At 43.4% G+C, this 20,664-nt stretch overlaps 1 protein-coding gene across 3 annotated transcripts in view; it reads right to left on the bottom strand.

The window, feature by feature from the left end:
* The window catches only part of CACNA2D3 (calcium voltage-gated channel auxiliary subunit alpha2delta 3), a 951,279-nt gene that overhangs the window by 96,155 nt on the left and 834,460 nt on the right, over positions 1–20,664 (bottom strand). For all 3 annotated transcript variants that reach the window (XR_004670571.3, XM_003818723.8, XM_034956678.3), the window contains 2 exons: positions 8,055–8,116; positions 6,712–6,756 (listed from right to left, as the gene is read on the bottom strand). Coding sequence is in view for 2 of the 3 variants with exons in the window: in XM_003818723.8 (XP_003818771.6) it covers positions 6,712–6,756; positions 8,055–8,116 (107 nt within the window). In the remaining variant the exon portion in view is untranslated. The remainder of the gene's footprint in view (positions 1–6,711; positions 6,757–8,054; positions 8,117–20,664) is intronic.

Below are 20,664 nucleotides of genomic sequence, written 5' to 3'. Positions count from 1 at the left end.
TAGAGTCTAAAAATATACTTAATGAACCACTCATTTTGGTAAGATTGCTCTACATCCTAGCAAACAATGATGGGAAGAGGAACAAGGCGGAGAACTGGCCAGGGATCCTGAAGGACAACATGCCTAAGCTTCCATTTCCACCAAAGGGGGGCACTTTTTTTTTTTTTTTTGGAGACCAAGTCTCACTCTGTTGCCCAGGCTGGAGTGCGGTGGCATAATCTTAGCTCACTGCAACCTCTGCCTCCCAGGTTCAAGAGATTCTCTTGCCTCAGCCTCCTGAGTAGCTGGGATCACAGGCATATGCTACCACACCCAGCTAATTTTTGTGTATTTTAAAAATAGAGACAGGGTTTCACCACGTTGCCCAGGCTGGTCTTGAACTCCTGGCCTCAAGTGATCCTCCCGCCTTGGCCTCCCAAAGTGCTGGGATTACAGGCGTGAGCCACTGTGCCTGGCCTTGGCCTCACATCTTCCCCAGCAAACTAGACACGTTTCCCGTGCATAGGCTGGGGAACAGCATTTATTTCTTCTACACTGAGTACCAGTTGGTATTTATTTCTTATACCATGCTTCTATTTAACACTATTTAAATCAACTTTTTCCCTCTTATATTAAGATTCCAGGACAGAAATTTGGCAGCAGAGAAGATGCCTTACCATACTTGTTTATGGCTAACTTTGAATTTCAAGGTCACACTCAGTATAAAAAGACTTGTGCACCATATTAAGCAAGAAACAGGTACTGTCAACATTGGGATTTACAAATCACTGAGGAAAATTACAAGTCCAAGGCAGGGTGCTGTGTCATTGATGTAGACCTTGGTCACTGAATCTGAAAGGTGCCACTGCATTTTTTTTTTTTTTTTTTTTTTAGATGGAGTCTCACTCTGTTGCCCAGGCTGGAGTGCAGTGGCACGTGATGTTAGTTCACTGCAACCTCTGCCTCCCAGGTTCAGGTGATTCTCCTGCTTCAGCCTCCTGAGTAGCTGAGACTACAGGTGCACACCCCAATGCCTAGCTAATTTTTGTATTTTTAGTAAAGACGGGATTTCACCATGTTGGCCAGGCTGCTCTCAAACTCCTGACCTCAAGTGATCTGCCTGCCTTGGCCTCCCAAAGTGCTGGGATAATAGGTGTGAGCCATCGTGCCCAGCCACATTTTCTTTATAGACACTGCTGTTACTTTGTCTAACTGTAAACATTAAAAGGCAAATTGAGTGACAAGATGACTTTCTAAACAGACCTCCCTGTCAATGACCACTTGGATTAAATTATTATTGAGAAGTAGAGTGCAGTGGAGTGAGCCCACTGGAGTTAGGGGGTCAGAGTGCTGGGTTTATGGATAAATTAGGACAGAATTAGCTAGAGTCCAGTCTGATCAACTGTTTTTTCCGTATCACTTTACAATAAACAATATTCAATTCCCTTCTCCATATGGCCTGTCCAATAAAAGGAAATGGGAACTATTTTCTCAGCTTTCCCTCGCTTGTGCTACCCTTTCCTCCCAAATTAATCCCAACATCTTAGAAGATGTCTATCTGTCACCCTGCCTCAAGGGTGCACTAACAAGTTGAAGAGCTTGAAGAAATTAGGAGTTCAAACAGACACTTGTAAGCACCTACTCCACAACTACCTTTGGCAAAACATCTGGGGATGAGGTTGTTTTTAAAAATGCAGCAATAAAGGGCAGGGTGGAGAGCACAGAGGGAAGTTGGATGTTTTAAAAAAGGCATCTTCCTGCAACTATTCAGATGGCTCCGTATTACTCAGAGAAGTCTGATTCTTAGTCACAGAGGTGGGTCAGGTAGATACCTGAAGTTAAAGCCCAAACCCAGGCCATGGGAATTGGGCAGTCACATATTGGAAGGGCAGGGTGCCTGGGAGTGACAAATGGCAGTACTAACCTTGTGTACACCGGAAGGGGTACTAGCCCAAAGGCTAAGACACCAGTTTGAGAATCACAGACTATGACATTTGCTATCGGTGTGACCTCGAACAAAGTCTTTCTAACACTCCGAGTCTGTTTTCTGATCTGAAAGATGGAGATAGCACCAACTATTTCATAATGTTCCTGAGATTAAATGGGAGGGTGAATGTAAAGTACTGAGCATAGTACCTAGTGCATAGTAAGTCCTCCAAGAACACAGGCTTCCATCTGCTCAGCAAATGTTTATTGGTCACCTATGATGTGTCATTTTTACAAGTATCCTAATGCTACAATTGTACAGTTTTTCAGAAACGGAAGTTGTTACATAGTTCATAGCAGGAGGTCCCGGCTGACTGGCTGAGCTTTGCTGCTTTTTGCCTTTTGTTTGGAAGGATGCCTTTTGTTTGATTGGAGAAACAACTCACTTAGAAACCCGGTATTGCACTGCCTGTTGTCTTCATTTGTGGTGAGAGAGGGAGAGAGAAACACACACACACACTAGGTTCTTGCATCTGAGGATGGGGCCTGAATCTCTGTACATCAGGCACAGGAAGGTGCCACTCCTTGCTACTTTTCTCCAGGTCTCATGATCCAATCCCTAATATTTCCATTGTGGAATACGCTTGACACTTACTTCACATCATTTGCTCTATCTTTTCATTAACTAACGATCATATCAAAACACTGTCTTTTGAAAAAATTTATTGCAGAGGGGTCACCTAGGAAAGATGCACTTGGTAGGGGTCACCTGTGCCCCCCTGTCCTCCTTTGCTATTCAAATCGTCCTCAAACCTACCCTCTGGCTGAGGTGGGCAGTCCAACATGCAGGCAGGTGCCTGGCTGCCTGGAGGCAGCCCTTCTCGTTGCCCTGTCATAATTCAAGCAGGTCTTTCTGATGCCAGAGGAAATGCCTACAAGCCCTCGAAAAGTCTTAGAGATTTTTAATAAGGGTTATTAGCCTCTATTCCTTTGGAACAAGAAAGGGTAGAGCTGACTTTGATCATGAAGTTTTCGATTCTCTCGCTGCCGTCACACCTCTTCCAATGCCTCAGTAGGAGACACCTTCTCACCTTCCACCGTCTTTGCTAACTCCTGGTACTCTCATCAGGAGATGAGAAGTGTTGCACAGGTGAGTGGAAGAAGAGACTGAAAGCAGTGAGGAAACACTAGCACCTGCAGGTCAGACTGAGATCAGAGGTGAACGTGGCCCTCGTTCCTCCCTTCTGTCCTGAATGCTAACTGTGTTTTCCTTGACCACAATGACCCTTTGCCACTTTGGTGCCTCTACAGTGGTGTTCTCTGCTTGCAAAGCTCTTCTCAGGCTTCAGGAATTGTCTTCAATATCATCTCCTTCTTTGGTTGACTTAAATGTTACCCCCTCAGAGAAGCCTTCCCTGACTACCGCATGTCAGTTTACTCTGCAGGACTTACCACAATTGATGATCATATAAGTTTATCTCTCCTGCTAACTGGTAAGCTTCAGGAGAGCAGGGCCTTTTCTGACTTTGCTTCCCGTTGACTGCCCAGTGCTCAGCCAGGCACCAGGTGCCTAAGAAGGGCTCGGTAAAGATGTCTTGAAGGAAGAAATGAGTGTGTGAACTGTTGCCTCAATGGCTTGGAAGTTAACATTCACCCCGGGTGAAATGGAGCTCCTTAAAAGTCAGCCCCATGGCCAGGGCCTCAAGTCACATGGCTCAGGTTCTGACTGGGCCAACCAAAGATGCACCTCTACAAGACGGCAGAGCATCTGGCACACTGGCTCCACCTACCAGCCATAGCACTCCTGCCAAGGCCCAGAGAGTGCACTGATGGGGGAGACAAAGGGGCTGGAGTGGATCTAAGGCTAAGTGTGTCTGATAAGCCCGAGGGAGTTGGGCCAGGTCATAAGTGCAATGGAGAAGCCAGACCACTGAACTTAATGAGCCCCCACAGCTGTTTTTAATGGAGACCTGATCATTCGAGGGCAGTTGGGGGAGAGGAGGAACATGGTCTCATATGCCTAATTAAAAGTCACAAAAAAGAGAATGACACATGGCAAGAGTCTGCTGAAACAATGGAAAGGGGCCTTGGTGAGAAGGCAGGACTGACTTTTCTATTTAAAACAGTGTCAATTGGTTGCCTGGAACCAAAATTTAAGAGTCAAAGAGGACAATGGATGACAGCTTCGAAGTACAAACTCAGGACATTTGAGCATCAGATCAAGTTCAGAAATCAGGGCAACTTCGAGGCTTAATTTTCAAAGCATGTGGACCTTTAAATGACATTTGAATAGGGGTTTATCCCAACGGTTGCTAAAAGAACATTGTTAGTAGTGAGCAAGAGGTCGTAGCCTGTGCTTACTATGCCCAGGGGAAATTATCACTTGCCCAAAGTATATATACCATTGCTGTCTGAGGTTTCAAACCCAGCAACCTGAAACCACAGCATGGAAGAAAACATCTTCAGAGTTTGTTTGTTTTTTTAATTTATAACCAACATTTACTGAATGCTTATCATTTCCAGGAGCCATACCATGCATTGTTCATATCTTATCTATTCATTCTTCACCACTACTCTGTGAGGTGGATATTTCTATCCCCATTGTATAGTTGAGAAAACTGAGGCATGGAAAGATTTGGAAACTTGCCCAAGGTCACACATTTTATTACTGTCAGAGTCACAACTTGAAGCTAGTCAGTGTAAATAGTTTTGCCTTTAACCACCATGTTAGACTGCCTGTGAAAGCAGTCATTGAAGAATGAACATGTATTGGATGTTTCCAACTCTAAGTGGAAATCCATTTCCACTTGTTTTTATATAAGGATGCACTGAGGCAGTGTGGGTTCTGGGAAGATTACTGTCTCTGGCTTTAGTTATAAAATTGTTTAACCAACTATCCAACCATCTATCCAATCAATCGACCAACTACCTAACCAACCAACCAATGAGCCAACCAACTATTCAAGCTACTGCCCTAGCTGTGAGCCACCCGTCCAACCATCTGTACAATCAGCCAACTAACCAACTAACCATCCTCACTCCTCTTACTGTAAAACTGGGATTCATAATTATACCCACTGTGCAAGTGAAGAGCTTAACACAGGGCCTCGAGACACTGATTAATCACTACTACTATTGAGTTGTGTTGTTCTTGAGCTGAGCACTCCAATAAGACAATAAATGTCTCAAAGACATGGGAGAGGCTTGAGGCCCACTTGACTATCCTACAAAAATTATCCCTGAACTTGCTGAAAAGGGTGTGGACCATACAACTTCACAGGGTATTCTTTCCTAAGGGGAAATTAGTTTTGATCTGATGATCACAGAAACTTGGGCTTCTGCAGAAAACTTTGCTGATTGGCTTTTTTTTTTGATACTGTGACTTATACAATGATTATGATTTTCTAACCAGCAGCCAGATCCTCTGGGACCGAGCATTTTGTTTTAACTTCATCCTGGACTTCCTTTTATATTTCCTTACTTGTTTTTCCTTTGTCCACCTTTTTGAAATCTACTTCCTAATCTATGTTTTCTGTGTTGAAATTGTTTGGTTAGGATTTCTTAAGTCCTCGTGATAAGCAGAAGGAATATAAATATGTGACTATTTATAAGGTCTAGTTTACATATTGACTGCGGTTTCACTGATGCAGAGAGAGAAAGGCTACCTCAGGAGAAGTGAAAAGGCCACCATGCTTCTGCCTGCTCCAAAACATGGGGCAGAGGGTATGGGATGGCATGGTATAAAAACATAAGGCAGATGGAAACACTTTGGGTAGTGGCATAGTTTCTTCTTCCATTGCGCATGTGTAGGATTAAAATCCCTCCTCCCAAAAGGCAGAGAGAGAGAAAAAGAGGAGAGGAGAGGAGAGCAGAGGAGAGGGGAGGGGAGAGGAGAGGAGGGGAGGGGAAGGGAGGAGAGGGGTGAGGAAGGGAGGGGAGGAGAGAAGAAGAAAGGAGAGGAGGGGAGGCTGGGGAGAGGAGGGGACAGGAAGGGAGGAGAGGGGTGAAGAAGGGAGGGGAGGAGAGGAGGGGAGGGGAAGGGAGGAGAGGGGTGAGGAAGGGAGGAGAGGGGTGAGGAAGGGAGGAGAGGGGTGAGGAAGGGAGGGGAGGAGAGGAGAAGAAAGGAGAGGAGAGGAGGGGAGGGGAGGGGAAGGGAAGGGAGGAGAGGGGTGAGGAACGGAGGGGAGGAGAGGAGGGGAGGGGAGGGGAGGAGAGGAGGGAGATGGGGAGAGAGAGAGAGAACAGAAGAGGAGAAAGAAAGAAAAGAAAAAAGAAAAGATTTGTAGGAGAGAAGCAGTATGCTACAAAGAAACATTTTGAGTTTCAAAGTTTTTAACTCCTAGGTTTTTTGTTTGCTTATTACATGAAATTAGCTGAATCACTTAATTTCTCTGATCCTCAGTTTTTCTTATCTGCAAGATGGGTCAACAAGTCCTACCTATTTCACCGGTTGTTACAAGGATGGAAAGAGATTAAGGCATGTAGAAAAAGGTTTGAGAATTGTAATGTGAGCTTCAAACAGTAGGAGTTAGGAGTTTGTATTATTTCCTACAAAATGTCAAAATTCCAATAGTGCTATCCATGAGACATTTAAAGCACATTTCCAGCTGTTATAAACTGATGGGAGGTGGGGAACAAAAAAAAAAGAAACAAAGCAAATAAAGCAAATGATTTTTTTTTTTTTAAGATTGGCCCAGTACAATGCGTCAACCTGGCCTTGTTTATAAGGGCATTCCCTCGGTCATAAAGCACCATCTGTCACCTTCTCTCTACAGGGGTAGAAACAGGACCAGGAGGCCGTCTTACCTCATCATCACAGCTGATGGAGCATTTGCCATCCAGGGAAGCACACTGTGAAGGCAAAAAGTGGAGGGAAATGTGTTACTATGTTACTTGGGCATCCCAGTGCCTGCTGTGGCTGCCACTGAGCTACTTAAGGACAAGCTATCCAAGTCATGGGCTAGAATTCAAATACCCAATTTCATTGAAAAGGAATGCTCCATGATGTGTCTTGTCTACTATCTCTGGAATCAGTATCAATTCCAAGTAGTAATGTAAAATAAAAGATCTATGAAACAACTGAGCAGCGGGGGCAGGCACAGTGGCTCACACCTGTAATCCCTGCACTTTCGGAGGCCAAGGAGGGCAGATCACTTGAGGTCAGGAGTTCGAGACCAGCCTGGCCACATGGCGAAATCCCATCTCTACTAAGACGTACAAAAATTACCCTAGTGTGGTGGCAGGCGCCTGTAATCCCAGCTACTCAGGAGGCTGAGGCAGGAGAATCACTTGAACCAGGGAGGTGGAGGGTGCAGTGAGCCGAGATCGCACCACTGCACTCCAGCCTGGGAGACAGAGCAAGACTATCTCAAAAAAAAAAAAAAAAAAAAAAAAAAAAAATCTACTTTATGTTGTCATTAAACAGTAATGATATCTTTTTAAGATCTCAAATCTTTTGGTAACTACAAATACAATTATGTAATTAATTTAAAATTCATTAATTCTCAATGACTTTAAAAAACCCCTGTCCATCTCCTTAGTTTATAGCTTCCTAAAGTATCTTAATTTAAAGGATGATAAGCCATTCTAACATTTATTCTTGGTCAGATGGAAGCAACTTATCAGTGGCCCTTTCTACCAAATTACTCAACAAATACCACTGAGATGACTTAGTACAGAGAGCATAGCGAAAAGAAAACAATGTTCCCAGATTCTCCAAGGTAGACCCTGTGAACAAAGAAGTCAGATACATGTTTTGGAGAAACTAGTTACGTAAAGGGTTTCTAGATTTTGATAATGAGATTCACAAGTAAGTAACCAGGCACGACCACAGGATTAGGAGAAAGTCAGTATGAAAATCTCACAAAGGCCCCAATACTTAAAAGAAAAACTCCTTTGGAAGGTCACTATCTTGATCCCACAATTAAAACTGTTCCTAGGAGCAAATTCCCTGCTTTGCTCAGCATGTGGTGTCTAACATGCTGACAGCCCTTTATTTTGCAGTGAAATGAAAGGTAATCTGAGCAGCCGGCAGTTGATTTTACAAACATTCATCGGAAATCTGGCACTTTCAGGCTCCAGGTACCCAAATGTGAACACCTGTATAATAACAGTGTCGCTAATGCTTCAAGATGCTGATTATAACTTACCTGTCTGCTGGCAGTCCAGAACTTCCTTTGGAAAAATTCAAGTTTCATCTGAATGCCTACAGCTGGGACAAATTATAAATAAAACAAGGCATTAGTGATCCCTTTACACAATTATTTAAGATTATCATTGAAAATTATCCGTCATGGCAAGAAGCTGATATAAGCATATAAAATAAAATGTACAGTGAAGCATACAACTAAAACATTTTATCTTTCAGGTAAAGAATTCTCAAGTTTACCTGCACTCACAGAACTCTCGATACAAAACAAACAGCACAGTGCAGATGGCTCTTTGGAGACATGTTACTTCGGCATTTCTAAAATTCATATGCTTGCACCACTGCCCCTACCCCCACCCCAACACAAGCTGAGAAGAGGAAAGAAAAAAAAAATTCAAAAGATCACTATTGCGTCAGTTCCTGTATCAGCTATTACTGTTTGAACTTGCATGTCTAAAATGTGTACTCTGCATGTGTTTTTGAGACGTAACATTTGAAAAGCACTTGTCATGAGGCTAGAATTCAGAAGTGAGTCACTTTACTATAATGTGTCTTAGTTTAACTGGCCTCCTAGAGTCCACATCTCAAGGTTCTTCTCTCCCACGGAACTCTGGTAAAATTATGTAATTTTTTCTTTGTCTGTGAAAAGCTTCCTAAAGCAACTGTGAATGCTAGTTCTAGTGACAGAAACAGCCAAAAAGAGAAGAGGTTAAGAATGTGACTTGAAACTTTGGGAAGTGAAATTTAGTGGAACCTCAAAACTATAACATGAGGAAGTTCACCTTATTTTTCTCCATGAAGCCCAAACCACTTGAAAGACTTGAAACCATCTCAGGAAGTAAAATGGTAAGGGCAAAATGCTCCTCAGATGGTGGGAAAACTTGAGAGGCGTTAAGAAGAATGAGACTACAGGGAATACTGAATTCCCTGGAGCACGTCATTTACCCCAGTGCAGTTTTGCAAACTGTAGTCTGTTGCACACAACCTCCCAATTTTTACCATATTTGCATACCACCAATACTCTTATTTTCCTTCCACATTTCTTTCTTTTGCTTAAAGACCTACAGTAATTCAACCTAAATAATATTGGAACACCCATCAAAAGAAATACACAATTGTAAGAAAAAAAATCACTTAAATACTCTAAAAATTTTGCGTGCCACTATACTGGACCTCCCATTTGGGTAATCATTGTTGTGCTGGCTTCAGGAACTTGGAGATTCATAAAGGTCTTGGGCTGTTATTACCCTGATAACTGTCAAGGGCATTTCTACTTCCTAAAGAAATTGTTGAAGCAAGCCCTGAGAGTAAAGGTTAACTGGGTGTGTACATTGGGAGAGATTTGCCATCTGTGTTTGCACTTAGAATTTCAGACTCTAGGATAAAGACTAGAGCAGTGCACGGCTGCAACATGCAGAATGTGAAAAGCCTCTGAAATGCACCATGTCAGTGCCCAGGCTCATTCTGCTCTGCCTTAAGTGTCCTTCGTTCTCTGGACCACAACCTTCCCAAGAATGAGGACCTGTTCTTGCTCCCTGCTGGACCCCTGCCTCCAGCAAGATGCTGAGTACACAGACGACCCATAGGTAAATGCTTGCTTTTTAAAAAAACTTTCAAGTGGTATTATAGTCAGCAGTTAGAGAGAAACATAGAAGAGTAACACCTATGCGAATCATTTGTTTGTTTGAGACAGAATCTCACTCTGTTGTCCAGGCTGGAGTGCAGTGGTGTGATCTCAGCTCACTGCAACCTCTGCTTCCCAGGTTCAAGTGATTCTTATGCCTCAGCCTCCTGAGTAGCTGGGATTACAGGTGTGCACCACCACACCTGGCTAATTTTTGTATTTTCTGTAGAGATGAAGTTTCACCATCTTAGCCAGGCTGATCTCTAACTCGTGGGCTCAAGTGACCTGCCTGCCTCAACCTCCCAAAGTGCTGGGATTACAGGTGTGAGCCATGTGGCTGGTTTGGGTATGTTTTAAAAGTGTCCCAGATGATTCTCACGCACAGCCAAGGTGGGGGATGGCTTTAGTAAATCAGCTGTTGGGGACCTACTGTGATGTGGGCCACGTGGCCAGACTACACAACACAAAAGCTGTTCTTCCCGGCACTGGAGAACATTTCAGAGAATGCCTCAAGGAAGCTGATTTTGAGTCTGATGGTAGTTGACTGCATTTCAAATAAATCTCATCTTCCAAATGCCTGACAGGCCAGGGTGCAGGGTGCAAAACAGGGTCTGGGCTGAATTCTGATCAGATGCACTGGCAGGCGGGGGTGAGTGCTGGGCTTGGAACACGTATCTCCGGTTTCACCAAAGATAGGCAGGGGCTGGCTAAAAACTGACTTCAGAGGAGAGGCCTCAAAATTGTTGTGACAACCAGTAACTGGTATCTAAGAGGAGGGTGGGAAATGAGTTCATGTGTCCTCCTCTGTGTGCCTCTTTACAGCTCCCCTCCACAGTACTCCCCAGCCAGCCCCCACCAGGTTGTCAGGAAGAGAGTAAGGCTAAGGCTACCCCTCAGAGCCAAGGGCAAGCTGCAAGGCCCTACAGGGTAGAGCATCAGGGCTCCCTGAAAGAGTCACTCCAGGGTAGCCATTCCATGGTGCTTCTCCCTCCAACAGCCCAGAGCTGTCCTGGGCCCACCTGTCATCTCTTGAGCTTCCATGAGTCTCCTGATGCCCTTTCTGAGACCCCCACCCCCGTTCTCTGATGGAGCCCTCATCTTCACCTCCCTGATGAAGCCAGCTGCTCCCCGCTGGGTGTTTATCCATCTCACATACTTGCAGCCTGTTCTCATCTGCCCCTGTCGGTCCTCTACCCCAGCTCCTTGGGGCGCTTTCATCTTTCCTCATGAGTCAGTCCCTCCATCCCATTAATCATGCAGGCTGCTTCTCTCTGATCTCCCTCCAGCAGGCTGCATCCTCGTCCTGGTCCTGATGCCCTGAACTAGACACTGCTTCCCTCTCTCCTCACTCACACCCCTGCCTGCACCATGAGGTTGTTGCCCAAAGGCTCCTAGATAGTCCTGGCTGCAATTGTTCTGCTAGTTTTGACCTAGCTGTGTTCCGGCTGGCTGACCTCATCCCCTTTCCAGTAACACTGGCCCCTGGCTTCCTGTGGCATATCTGGGGTTTGCAGTGTTTTCTTTTACCCATAAGTTAATATACTCTCCTATGATTAAGGGACTCACAATTTCATTGATGGATCAACTTCACGACCATTTGTTCAGTGAGTACTAAGCTCTACACTGGGTACTAAGCTCCCTCCACGTCCAGTTGAGGAGTAGATCCATTGTAAAAGCTACACTAGAGGCATAAAGAACTGGAGCGTGCAGAGAATGGGGCTGACTTGGCCTGGTGAGAGCTTTGTGTAAGGTGAGGCATGGAGAGCCCACTCACAGAACAGTAAGAAGCCAGGGAAGATGGCAATCCAAATGGAGGAAACAGAAAGGGAGGGGAAGGGAGAGAACCTTTTTAAAGACCATCATTTGTTTGGAGGCTTGAGAAGAATGGGAACGGGGACCCAGTTGTTCAGGCTGAGGTCAAATGGCAAAAGGTCTTGAATGTCAGGCCAAAACTTCAAGAGTATCTTGTAGGCCAGAGATTGGTCCAATGGTCAGATCCAGCTTCTTTTTGTAAATAAAGTTTTCTTGCAGCACAGCCACACTAATTGGTTTGCACACTGTCTATGACTCCAATAGCAGAGCTGAGTAGTTTTAACTGAGATTGCATGGCCCACAAAACCTCAGTTATTTACTATTGGTCCTTTACAGAAAAAGTATTCTGACATCTGCCATTGGTGCCATTGAAGGTCTTTAGTATCAAAGTGGCAGGATCAGGTTTATATTTTTAGAAAGCCCACTCTGAAAGTTTGCAGAGGAAGTGCTAGGGAAAGGGCCTGTAAAATGGGAAATGGGAGAATGAGAGTAAGGGATCGAGAGTAACAGGATTGAGCTAATTATTTCTTGAGTGTGAAAATGATTTAAAGTGCAAAAAACAAGGCAACAAAAAAAAAATAAGAATAACCCTCTCCCCCAACAAACAAGCAAATAAACAAAAATGCTTAAGGGAATCCTATGGCCAACTCTATTCAGAAAAACAAATATCACCTGCCACAAACAGAAGTGTAGCTTCCTTTCACTATTTTCCTTAGTTTTGGTCCACATTTTTCTTCTTTTTGACCTTTATCAGAGAAAACACGACTACTTCAGTGAGTCCCACTCTCTCCCTTCAGCCCCCACATAACCTAAATGGAACCTGAGACATTTGTCAAGCCCGTCTATTTTGTTCTTTCAGCAACATTTCAAGCCGTAACAGTATATTGATTTAAGTCAGTCTTGCTAATTTAATAAGGAAAACAAAGACAGCAAATGCTTTTGTGAAACTCAAGTCCCAAGGAGAGTTACAGAAAAAAAAAATCACCATTCCTGGGGTTTGTAATGTTTTAGACAGTCCAGAAAATCATCAACATATTTCCCCGGAGGTCACAGTGCTCCTTACTTCAATTTGATTACAGATGTCCCAGGGCTCCCCCCCTCCTGGGAATCTTCATCACATGGATAGAGACAAAGTCCCTTTACACAACTGCATCTGGTGATATCTTACTCACCACCCAGGAACACAACCGATCCAGAAAATATTATCCCATAGGATCCTTCCCCATGTGCCAATATGGGGTGAGCCTCCTAGGACAGTGACCCCAAGATACTGGGATGGTCTTTGGAAATCAAGACAGCAAAATTATTGTTACAAGAATTGCCATCTCAAAGAGCCCAGAATCCTTTCATGTGAAATATTCAGGAATCTGAAGCACTGACCTCTCTTTTGAACTATCTGTGTGACTGTTCTCACAACTCCTCTCAATACTCTAAGAGGGCTTAACTACAGATATCGAAACTTCAACAAAGTATCTTCCTTCCAGACTTCCTCTTTTCCCAACTGTCTAACTTCCTTCTTATCTACTTTTACCCTCCCTTCTTCCATTCCTTTCTCCCATGTTTATCAGAAACCCAGTATGTGCTGGGTGATAGGTGTATTGAGAAAAAGATGTGAGAGAGACAACCGCCAGGGGTACAGGCCTGGGGAGAGCAGTCAAATCACCGAAGAGAGATTCACACTTCAGCATCCCCAGAGCTGACAGAAACGAATGCAGGGCATCATCCAAAACACATAGACCATTTGCTTTGCAGAATACCAATGATCAGCATGCTTGAATCTAGGGACAGGCAGCTGACCTTGAATGCTCTGATCCTGTGCTGTCCAAATTAGTGGCCATTAGTTACATGTGGCTATTTAAATAAAAATTAACTAAAATTAAATAATATTCATAATTTAGTTCCTTAGTTGCACTAGTTAGATGTCAAGTGCCCAGTAGCCACAGGGTGCTAGAGGCTACGGTACTGGACCATGCAGATCTAGAATATTTCCATCATTGCAGAGACTTCTACTGGACGATGACCAGTGATCCCAGAAGGAACCATAGAAAAGAAATGGACCCTAGCACTCCTTAAGGATGGAAGGTACAATTCTCCACAAATCTGTCCATACTACCACTCCCCAGAGGTAGAAGAAATGAGATGACTTAGGTATAGGGGGTTTAGATCAGACAGGACTGCCAGCGTGAGACAACCTGGACTTGCAAGGGGAAGTTGGAAATGAGTTTGAATGAACCCTAAAGAAATCAATGCAACAACCACCCTCCAGATTTATTTATTTTGCTTTATAAAACTTGAGACTACAAATTACATTTGCAGTGCTATTATGTTTAAATGCATTCAAGATGAAATCATGCATGCATCTCATATCATGTTAATAGACATGCATTCAAGTGTAATCTGAAACTCACAAAATATAAAATTAGAAATAAAACATATAAAATTAGAAATAAAACAACTTTTCTCATATCATATTCATTTAGAAATAATTTTCTGTGGGGTTGGCCTCAACTTGCAACATACTAGAGGGGCACAGATCTGGTTTGCAAAATAGTGCTCACTATGCCTGGCACACAAGCTCACCCAAACACCCCTACTTCCATTTGCCCAGCCCTCCAGTCATACAATATATTCACATACACATAGAGAGCTCATCCAAAAGGCAGAAAAACAATCCTGCCACCATCAGTGAATTCCAATCAGGAATTGTTTTGCTGCGAGAACTGACTGCAAACCCGTTTTAAGACCACTGCTGTGTACCCTTGGGTATGTCACTTTACCTCTCTGTCTCCACCAATAGAGTTGTACCGGCTCTGGCTTCTGAACAGAATTTTTGTGGGACAAAAATCAGTGAGAGTAAATAAAATCACGGGTATTAAAACACTCTAACTAGTTGATAGTGTTGTCATCATTCATGTTATGACTTGCTCCTAGAGCTTTTATTCTTTATTCTTATGTTTCATGGCTAATATACCTTTCATGCGAATTATGTTGAGAGTGAGCAGAAAATTCATCTATGACCAATGCAAACTGTCCACTCCTAGGAATGTTCCTTAGAGTGTTATATCAGTGAGCAAATGCATTACAAAATCATGCTATCAGCCAAGCAGGCTCTTAGAGAATTAATCTTTTTCCTTCAGGATTAAGGAAAGGTGTGCTCCACCATTCAAAACCTGTGCTATGGTTTGAATGTTGGTCCTCTCTGAAACTCATGTTAAAATTTGATCTCTAATGCAGCAGTATTAAGAGGTGGCACTTTTAAGAGGTGATTGGGTCCTGAGGACTCTGTCCTCATGAATGGATTAATCTATTAATAGATTAATGGGTTAATGGATTAATGAGTTATCATGAGAGTGGGACTGGTGGATTTACAGGAAGAGGGAGAGAGACCTGAGTGAGCACGCTCAGTCCCCTCACGATGCCATGCCCTGTGCCTCCCTGGGACTCTGCAGAGCCCCCACCAGCAAGTCCCTCACCACATGGGGCCCCTTGAACTTGGACTTCTCAGCCTCTGAGAAGAGGCTTTAAGAAGTGAATTCCTTTTCTTTACAAATTACCCGGCTTCTACCACTCTGTTAAAAGCAAAAGAAAGCAGAAGATGTCCTGCCACCCACCCCTTCTGGAATTGTGATCATTCATGCATACTCAGGACAAGGTTAGACAGGTCAGGGTACAGAACCCAAGAAGACTGCTGTCCATGATACTGGTGCCATCAGCTTCCTGTGCGCATCAATCAGGCCACCTGCCCACAAAACTTCTCAATGACCTGGCTACTGCTGGACAATTGCAAATGTGGACAATTACCATTTCATTGTGGTGTCCAGGCAGAGAAACAGATCCAAGAGCTGACTTGCACTGGCTTGTTCTACAAACAGAAGATTTTCTCCTAATAGATTCCAATCCATAGGTAGGAATATAGTAGAAAATTGTAGTTTTATTAGAGGAAATACAACTACAAGAAGTTAATAATAAATAAATTACCTGCTAAGGATTTCCCATATATTTCATCTCTTAGGAGTAGAGTGACTTTTCCCAAAACCCAAATTGTACAGATAAATGCTCATCCAGATCATCAGCTTCCTTGCTGGTCATATTTCTTAATCAGGGCACTGGGTATTTTTACATGGCTTGGTTAATATCTCTTATCCAGTCTCACCTCCACTTTGACAGTCTCTGAATTTTTATTTCTTTGTGCACCATGGCAAAGATTGCTAGCAGTGATAGTAACAAGGCCTGGCATGTTTGGATTCCAACTTGCCTTAGTTAACGGTCAACTGTAATAGCCATTACCCAAGCCACGTTTGTTTAAATGTTTTCTTCTGTTTGTTTTCAAAACAGTTAACTGCAAGTAGAACTAACAACGAATCTGAATGTCATTTTTTGGGAATATTTCATGATTAACCCAGGGTTTGGAAAAAGGGCACTGTTCTGGAGCATCAAGGAAAATAACTCCAACCTTCTTTACATCAAATGTGAGCCCATTCCGGAGGTCTGTTGGTGTCCAAGATAAATGACTTACCACATGAATAACAATTTAAAACTGCAATGTGAATTAGGACATAACTCATCTGTTAAATATTTCATGTGAAGATGTTAATGAATTGCATGATGGAATGTTGGACAAAAAAGACAACTGAAATCCTGGGACTAATTTGGGCAAAACTGAGAACAGAGTATCCTCGGGAAGATGAGGGGGAAGGAAGGGAAGGCAGCTGCACTCTTGTCCCCCTGGGTATCAGGCTGGCAAATTCAAAAGCTTTCTTAGAAGATTATAGGCAAGGGAGAATGATCAGCAACAACTTTTGGAGAAATATTTAGATCAAAGCAATATGCATTTGTTATAATCTTGGTAAAGCCTGAACATTAATCTCCAAGCTATGGTATTATTTCAGAAATTAGAAAAAAAAATTCTCACAGCAGCAGAAACACCTCATATTTTAGCCTAGTGCAAGTGAAGAAATATAATGATAAAAGGGGAGGAGGTATTTTAAATGTAACCCCTAAATGATTGCATATTTCACTTCTGAAGTATTCCCTGTGGTATGGGGGGTTGGTAATCTTTCTTATACGTGCTTTTAAATAACAAAGCACTCCATGATATATGTCTGTGGTGAGAGAGAGGGAGGAGAAATAGCTCACATTATCACTCCATTGACAAGGCCATAGCAGAAGATTTTCTTTGCTGAGGAGGCCTATTTTAATCTGTAACCATCCCTACCTGCTGCCTGTGACTGGCTTCTGGGAACGAGTGTAGGAAGGCCTGATCCATTTGGCCACACATTTCTTTCATAATCACTTTGGTTTTTTTTTTTTTGTCCTGTCAGAGCTTCTCGGAACAGTCACCTTTGGTAAAGTAGAGTAAATGACAATTATAAATGTTTCCTCCATTTGGGTTCTAATTACTTGGCTGGATTGATGTTGAAAAGAATTAGCAGGGTTGTGGAATGGAATAATAATTTTCTTTTCACCCCTGAGGTAATCTGGAAGCATTTTTCCAGACTTCATCTGAAGAAACCTATATTCCCTCAGCTTTCCCAGGCTGCCGGAGCTAGCATCAAACAGTTTTTGTCAGATCATTTTATGCTCACAAAGTTCTTCAAATAATATTATTTCAATAAAGTTTTCAAGCCAATACATTTTTAGAGTCAATTCCCACCCTTTCAACCTTTCAGAAGAAAACATTTAAGCCTCGGGCTTCATTGTATTTTAATCAGGGCTGCACAAATCAATGTCCTTTAAAAAATTATAAGCTTCCAAGTTATAGCTCCCTAGTTAATAATTTCTTATTAGGTCACCACCTAATAACAGTTACTAAAGAGACCATAACAAAATTGGGGGTCAAGTTTCTAAACATTTCCAAACCAATAATAGAACAGCCACATATAGTTGCCAAACATCTCTGAGTTGGATGTTTATGACTTATTTAATATAAAATAGCACTAAAATCTCCACGTGGGCAGTCTACAGAGCTGGAGGGATGCCTGTAAACCTTCTGACTGTCAGGTTCATGTTACAGGGCACGGAGATGGTGAAGAACTTGCCCAAGCACACCCAGCTCCCTGGAGGGACCTGAGTCCCCTGTGGAGCTCCCAAACTCAAATTCCCTCCAGAGCTGACAGGGAACTGTGGTGAACTGAACACCATCCTGTGCCGCAGTCTCCAGGGAGCTGCAGAGCTCAGCTTGGCCCAACTGGTACCTTGTGGAACACGAGACTCAATATATAGACAGTTCATTTGAAAAACTGACAGCACTCTAATAGGATTGCCAGATAAAGGGGGTTTTTGCTGACGCAAGATCTTGCTCTGTTGCCCAGGCTGGAGTGCAGTGGCGCGATCATGGCTCACTGCAGCCTCGACCTCCCAGGCTCAGGCAATTATCCCACCATAGTCTCCCGAGTAGCTAGGACTACAGGCATGTGCCACCATGCCTCGTTAATTTTTGTGTTTTTTGTAGAGACAGGGTTTTGCCATGTTGCCCAGGCTGGTCTCAAACTCCTGGGTTCAAGCAATCCTCCTGCCTTGGCCTCCCAAAGTGCTGAGATTACAAGTGTGAGCCACCATGCCAGGCAGATAAAATATTTTTGGTTTACTAAATCTGGCAACTCTAGGCTGGGGGTTACACAGAACATCCCCAGACAATGACCTGGGGTGATCTCTGTTGCATACTTAGCCCTGAGAGAATTGAGACAATTTGTATCCTGCAGCTTAACAGTTAGGACTGGGGACCAAGGCCACCTCCATCAACATGACTTTCATGACTTTGCTATTAGTTCCAGAAAATTCGTGCTCAGAAAGATAATAACTATTGCTTTACTCAGGAGACGTCCCAATCCCAACCAGATCCCCACATTGGAAGACCTGCCCAGACTCCAAAATGCTGTAAATATCCACCCTGGCTTCCTCTTTCTGAGATACTTCTAAGACTATCAAGGTTGTATTCTCCCTTACTGCTGTAGGGAATAAACTGACTTTGACCTAAAAATACTCTTTAAAAAAATAGAGGTGGGGTCTTGCTCTGTCGCCCAGGCTGGAGTGCAGTGGCACAATCATAGCTCACTGCAGCCTCCAACTCTTGGGCTCAGGCAGTCCTCCTGCCTCAGCCTCCTGAGTAGCTGGGATTATAGGCTGAAGCCACCACACCCATCCGATACATGGAATATTCTGTTGGTTTTCTTGTCAGCAGTTAAACCTGCTTCTTCATAGCATTTATCAATATTTGACATTAAATGACATTTTATATTATTTATTGTGTTTCATCCTCATCCAACTAGAGGTTGAGGCTCTTTGTTTACTGCTGTATTCCCTGTACCTAGAGAAGCTCCCAGCACAGGCAGGCACTTGTGAACCCACACGGGGTGGTTGAATGCAATGTGGATGGAGATATCAATTATTCTCAGGGAGTTTGCTCTCTCCAGACATCTACCTCTGCCATCCATGTGGTTTGGACTCTGTCCCAAGAGCAACAGAGAGCAATGAAAAGGTTCTCAGCAGGGGAGGGAAGGATGTGAGACACAAATAGATTTGTGCTTTGGAAAAATCTACAAGGGAAGTTGCTGGGATGCATGGTTTGTGTCTGGGGGACTGTGTAGGGGTCATGCGTGCTCATCCTACCGGGTGAGAAATGACAGATGGACTTGCATGGAGCAATGGGCACCAGGGATGGAGAAGTGTGATCTTGTTTCTAACCCCTCCTGACTGGGTGAAGCCTGGAACCCCTGAGTTTGCCAAAGGCCCATCAGTTGTATCTGAATCTGGCCAGTTACAGCACTTCCCCACCGGCCCTTCCTAACACACACACCAGACCTCAAGGCTCTGTCATTTTAGTTTGATAAGTTTGAACATGCTTTGGCTTCCAAGTAAATTATTTAATGAAACATACTTCTCTGCTCACCAGATATGTCTCCGAATTACCTAAGACTTATTCCATGATGAAAATTATTTTATGGTTGGGTGTGGTGGCTCACACCTGTAATCCCAGCACTTTAGGAGGCTGAGATGGGATGACTGCTTGAAGCCAGGAGTTCAAGACCAGCCTGAGCAACAGAGTGAGACCCCGTCTCTATAAAAAGTTTTAAAAAATTAGCTGAGTGCAGTGGCGTACACCTATAGTCTAAGTTCCGTAGGAAGATCACCTGAGCCCAGGAGTTTGAGGCTGCATTGAGCTATGATTGTGCCACTGAACTCCAGCCTGGGGGACAGAAACCCTGTCTCTAAAAAAAAAAGAAAATTATTTTATAACTTGATTCATAGGAATTATATCACATAGTAATCATAGCAGTAGTAATAATCACAATTAATCCCATTTATGAAGCCCTCTAGTATGTGCCAGGTGTCTGCTAGAAGCTTAAAAAACTTTATTGCTAAGCCTAATAACATCCTGCAAACTTGATATTGGAGAAGAGCAAGGGTCATAGAAGAAAGTTACGGGCCTCAAGTCTCCTACTAAGAAGTTACCTTCACCCCTGTTTTCAACCTATACAGCAAAGGCAAAGAGGTTTCCCTAACTGTAAGATGTAGTGTGCTCTCGGTGTTCTTTTCTGTCAGATAAAATGCAAACTGGAGGTATCAAGGTAAGTCATTTGCTACCTAAACACTCTAGAATATTTGCACCAATTAATGCATCTCAATATTCAAATGGGTTCTGTCTTCCCCTAGGTAATGATGACTGATTTGCTTAGGTGATTAGGCCATTACCTTAAGATTACTCTGAGAACGAATTACCTAATCTGGAGGTAGAGTGAAAGAACTCTCCACTAAAGAGGCAGGGTCTGTAGGATGAGCAGGAATTTATGACAGCCTAAGACCAGTTGAAGAGGGAGTGGGGGAGAAAGTATTTTTGGCTGTGCACAGAATCCTAGGTTGGTAATGAGTTTGAAAAGACTGAGAACGTTAAGACCATGTGGCCCATGCAAGTTAGGAAGCTGCATTTCCTGGCCTTTAAAAGACAAAGACCGGAAGGTTAAAACAAAAACTGGTAATTATTCTGGGGATAGCCTGACACAGCAAAATTGTCCCCTTGGTGGTGGGTCAACAAGACCATCACTTTCTTTTCCCGGAATCTCCAATTCATTGTACATGGAAAGGATGACTACACCAGGAACAGCCAAGGGAAGACCATGCGCTTACGAGTCTGCTTGTGCAGCAAGGCAGCCTGGCAAGGCAAGCCACTGGGCTTGGT

This window comes from Pan paniscus, chromosome 2 (genome assembly GCF_029289425.2).
Source record: "Pan paniscus chromosome 2, NHGRI_mPanPan1-v2.0_pri, whole genome shotgun sequence".
Lineage (NCBI taxonomy): Eukaryota > Metazoa > Chordata > Mammalia > Primates > Hominidae > Pan > Pan paniscus.
This window is presented reverse-complemented; position numbering and strand designations above follow the sequence as displayed.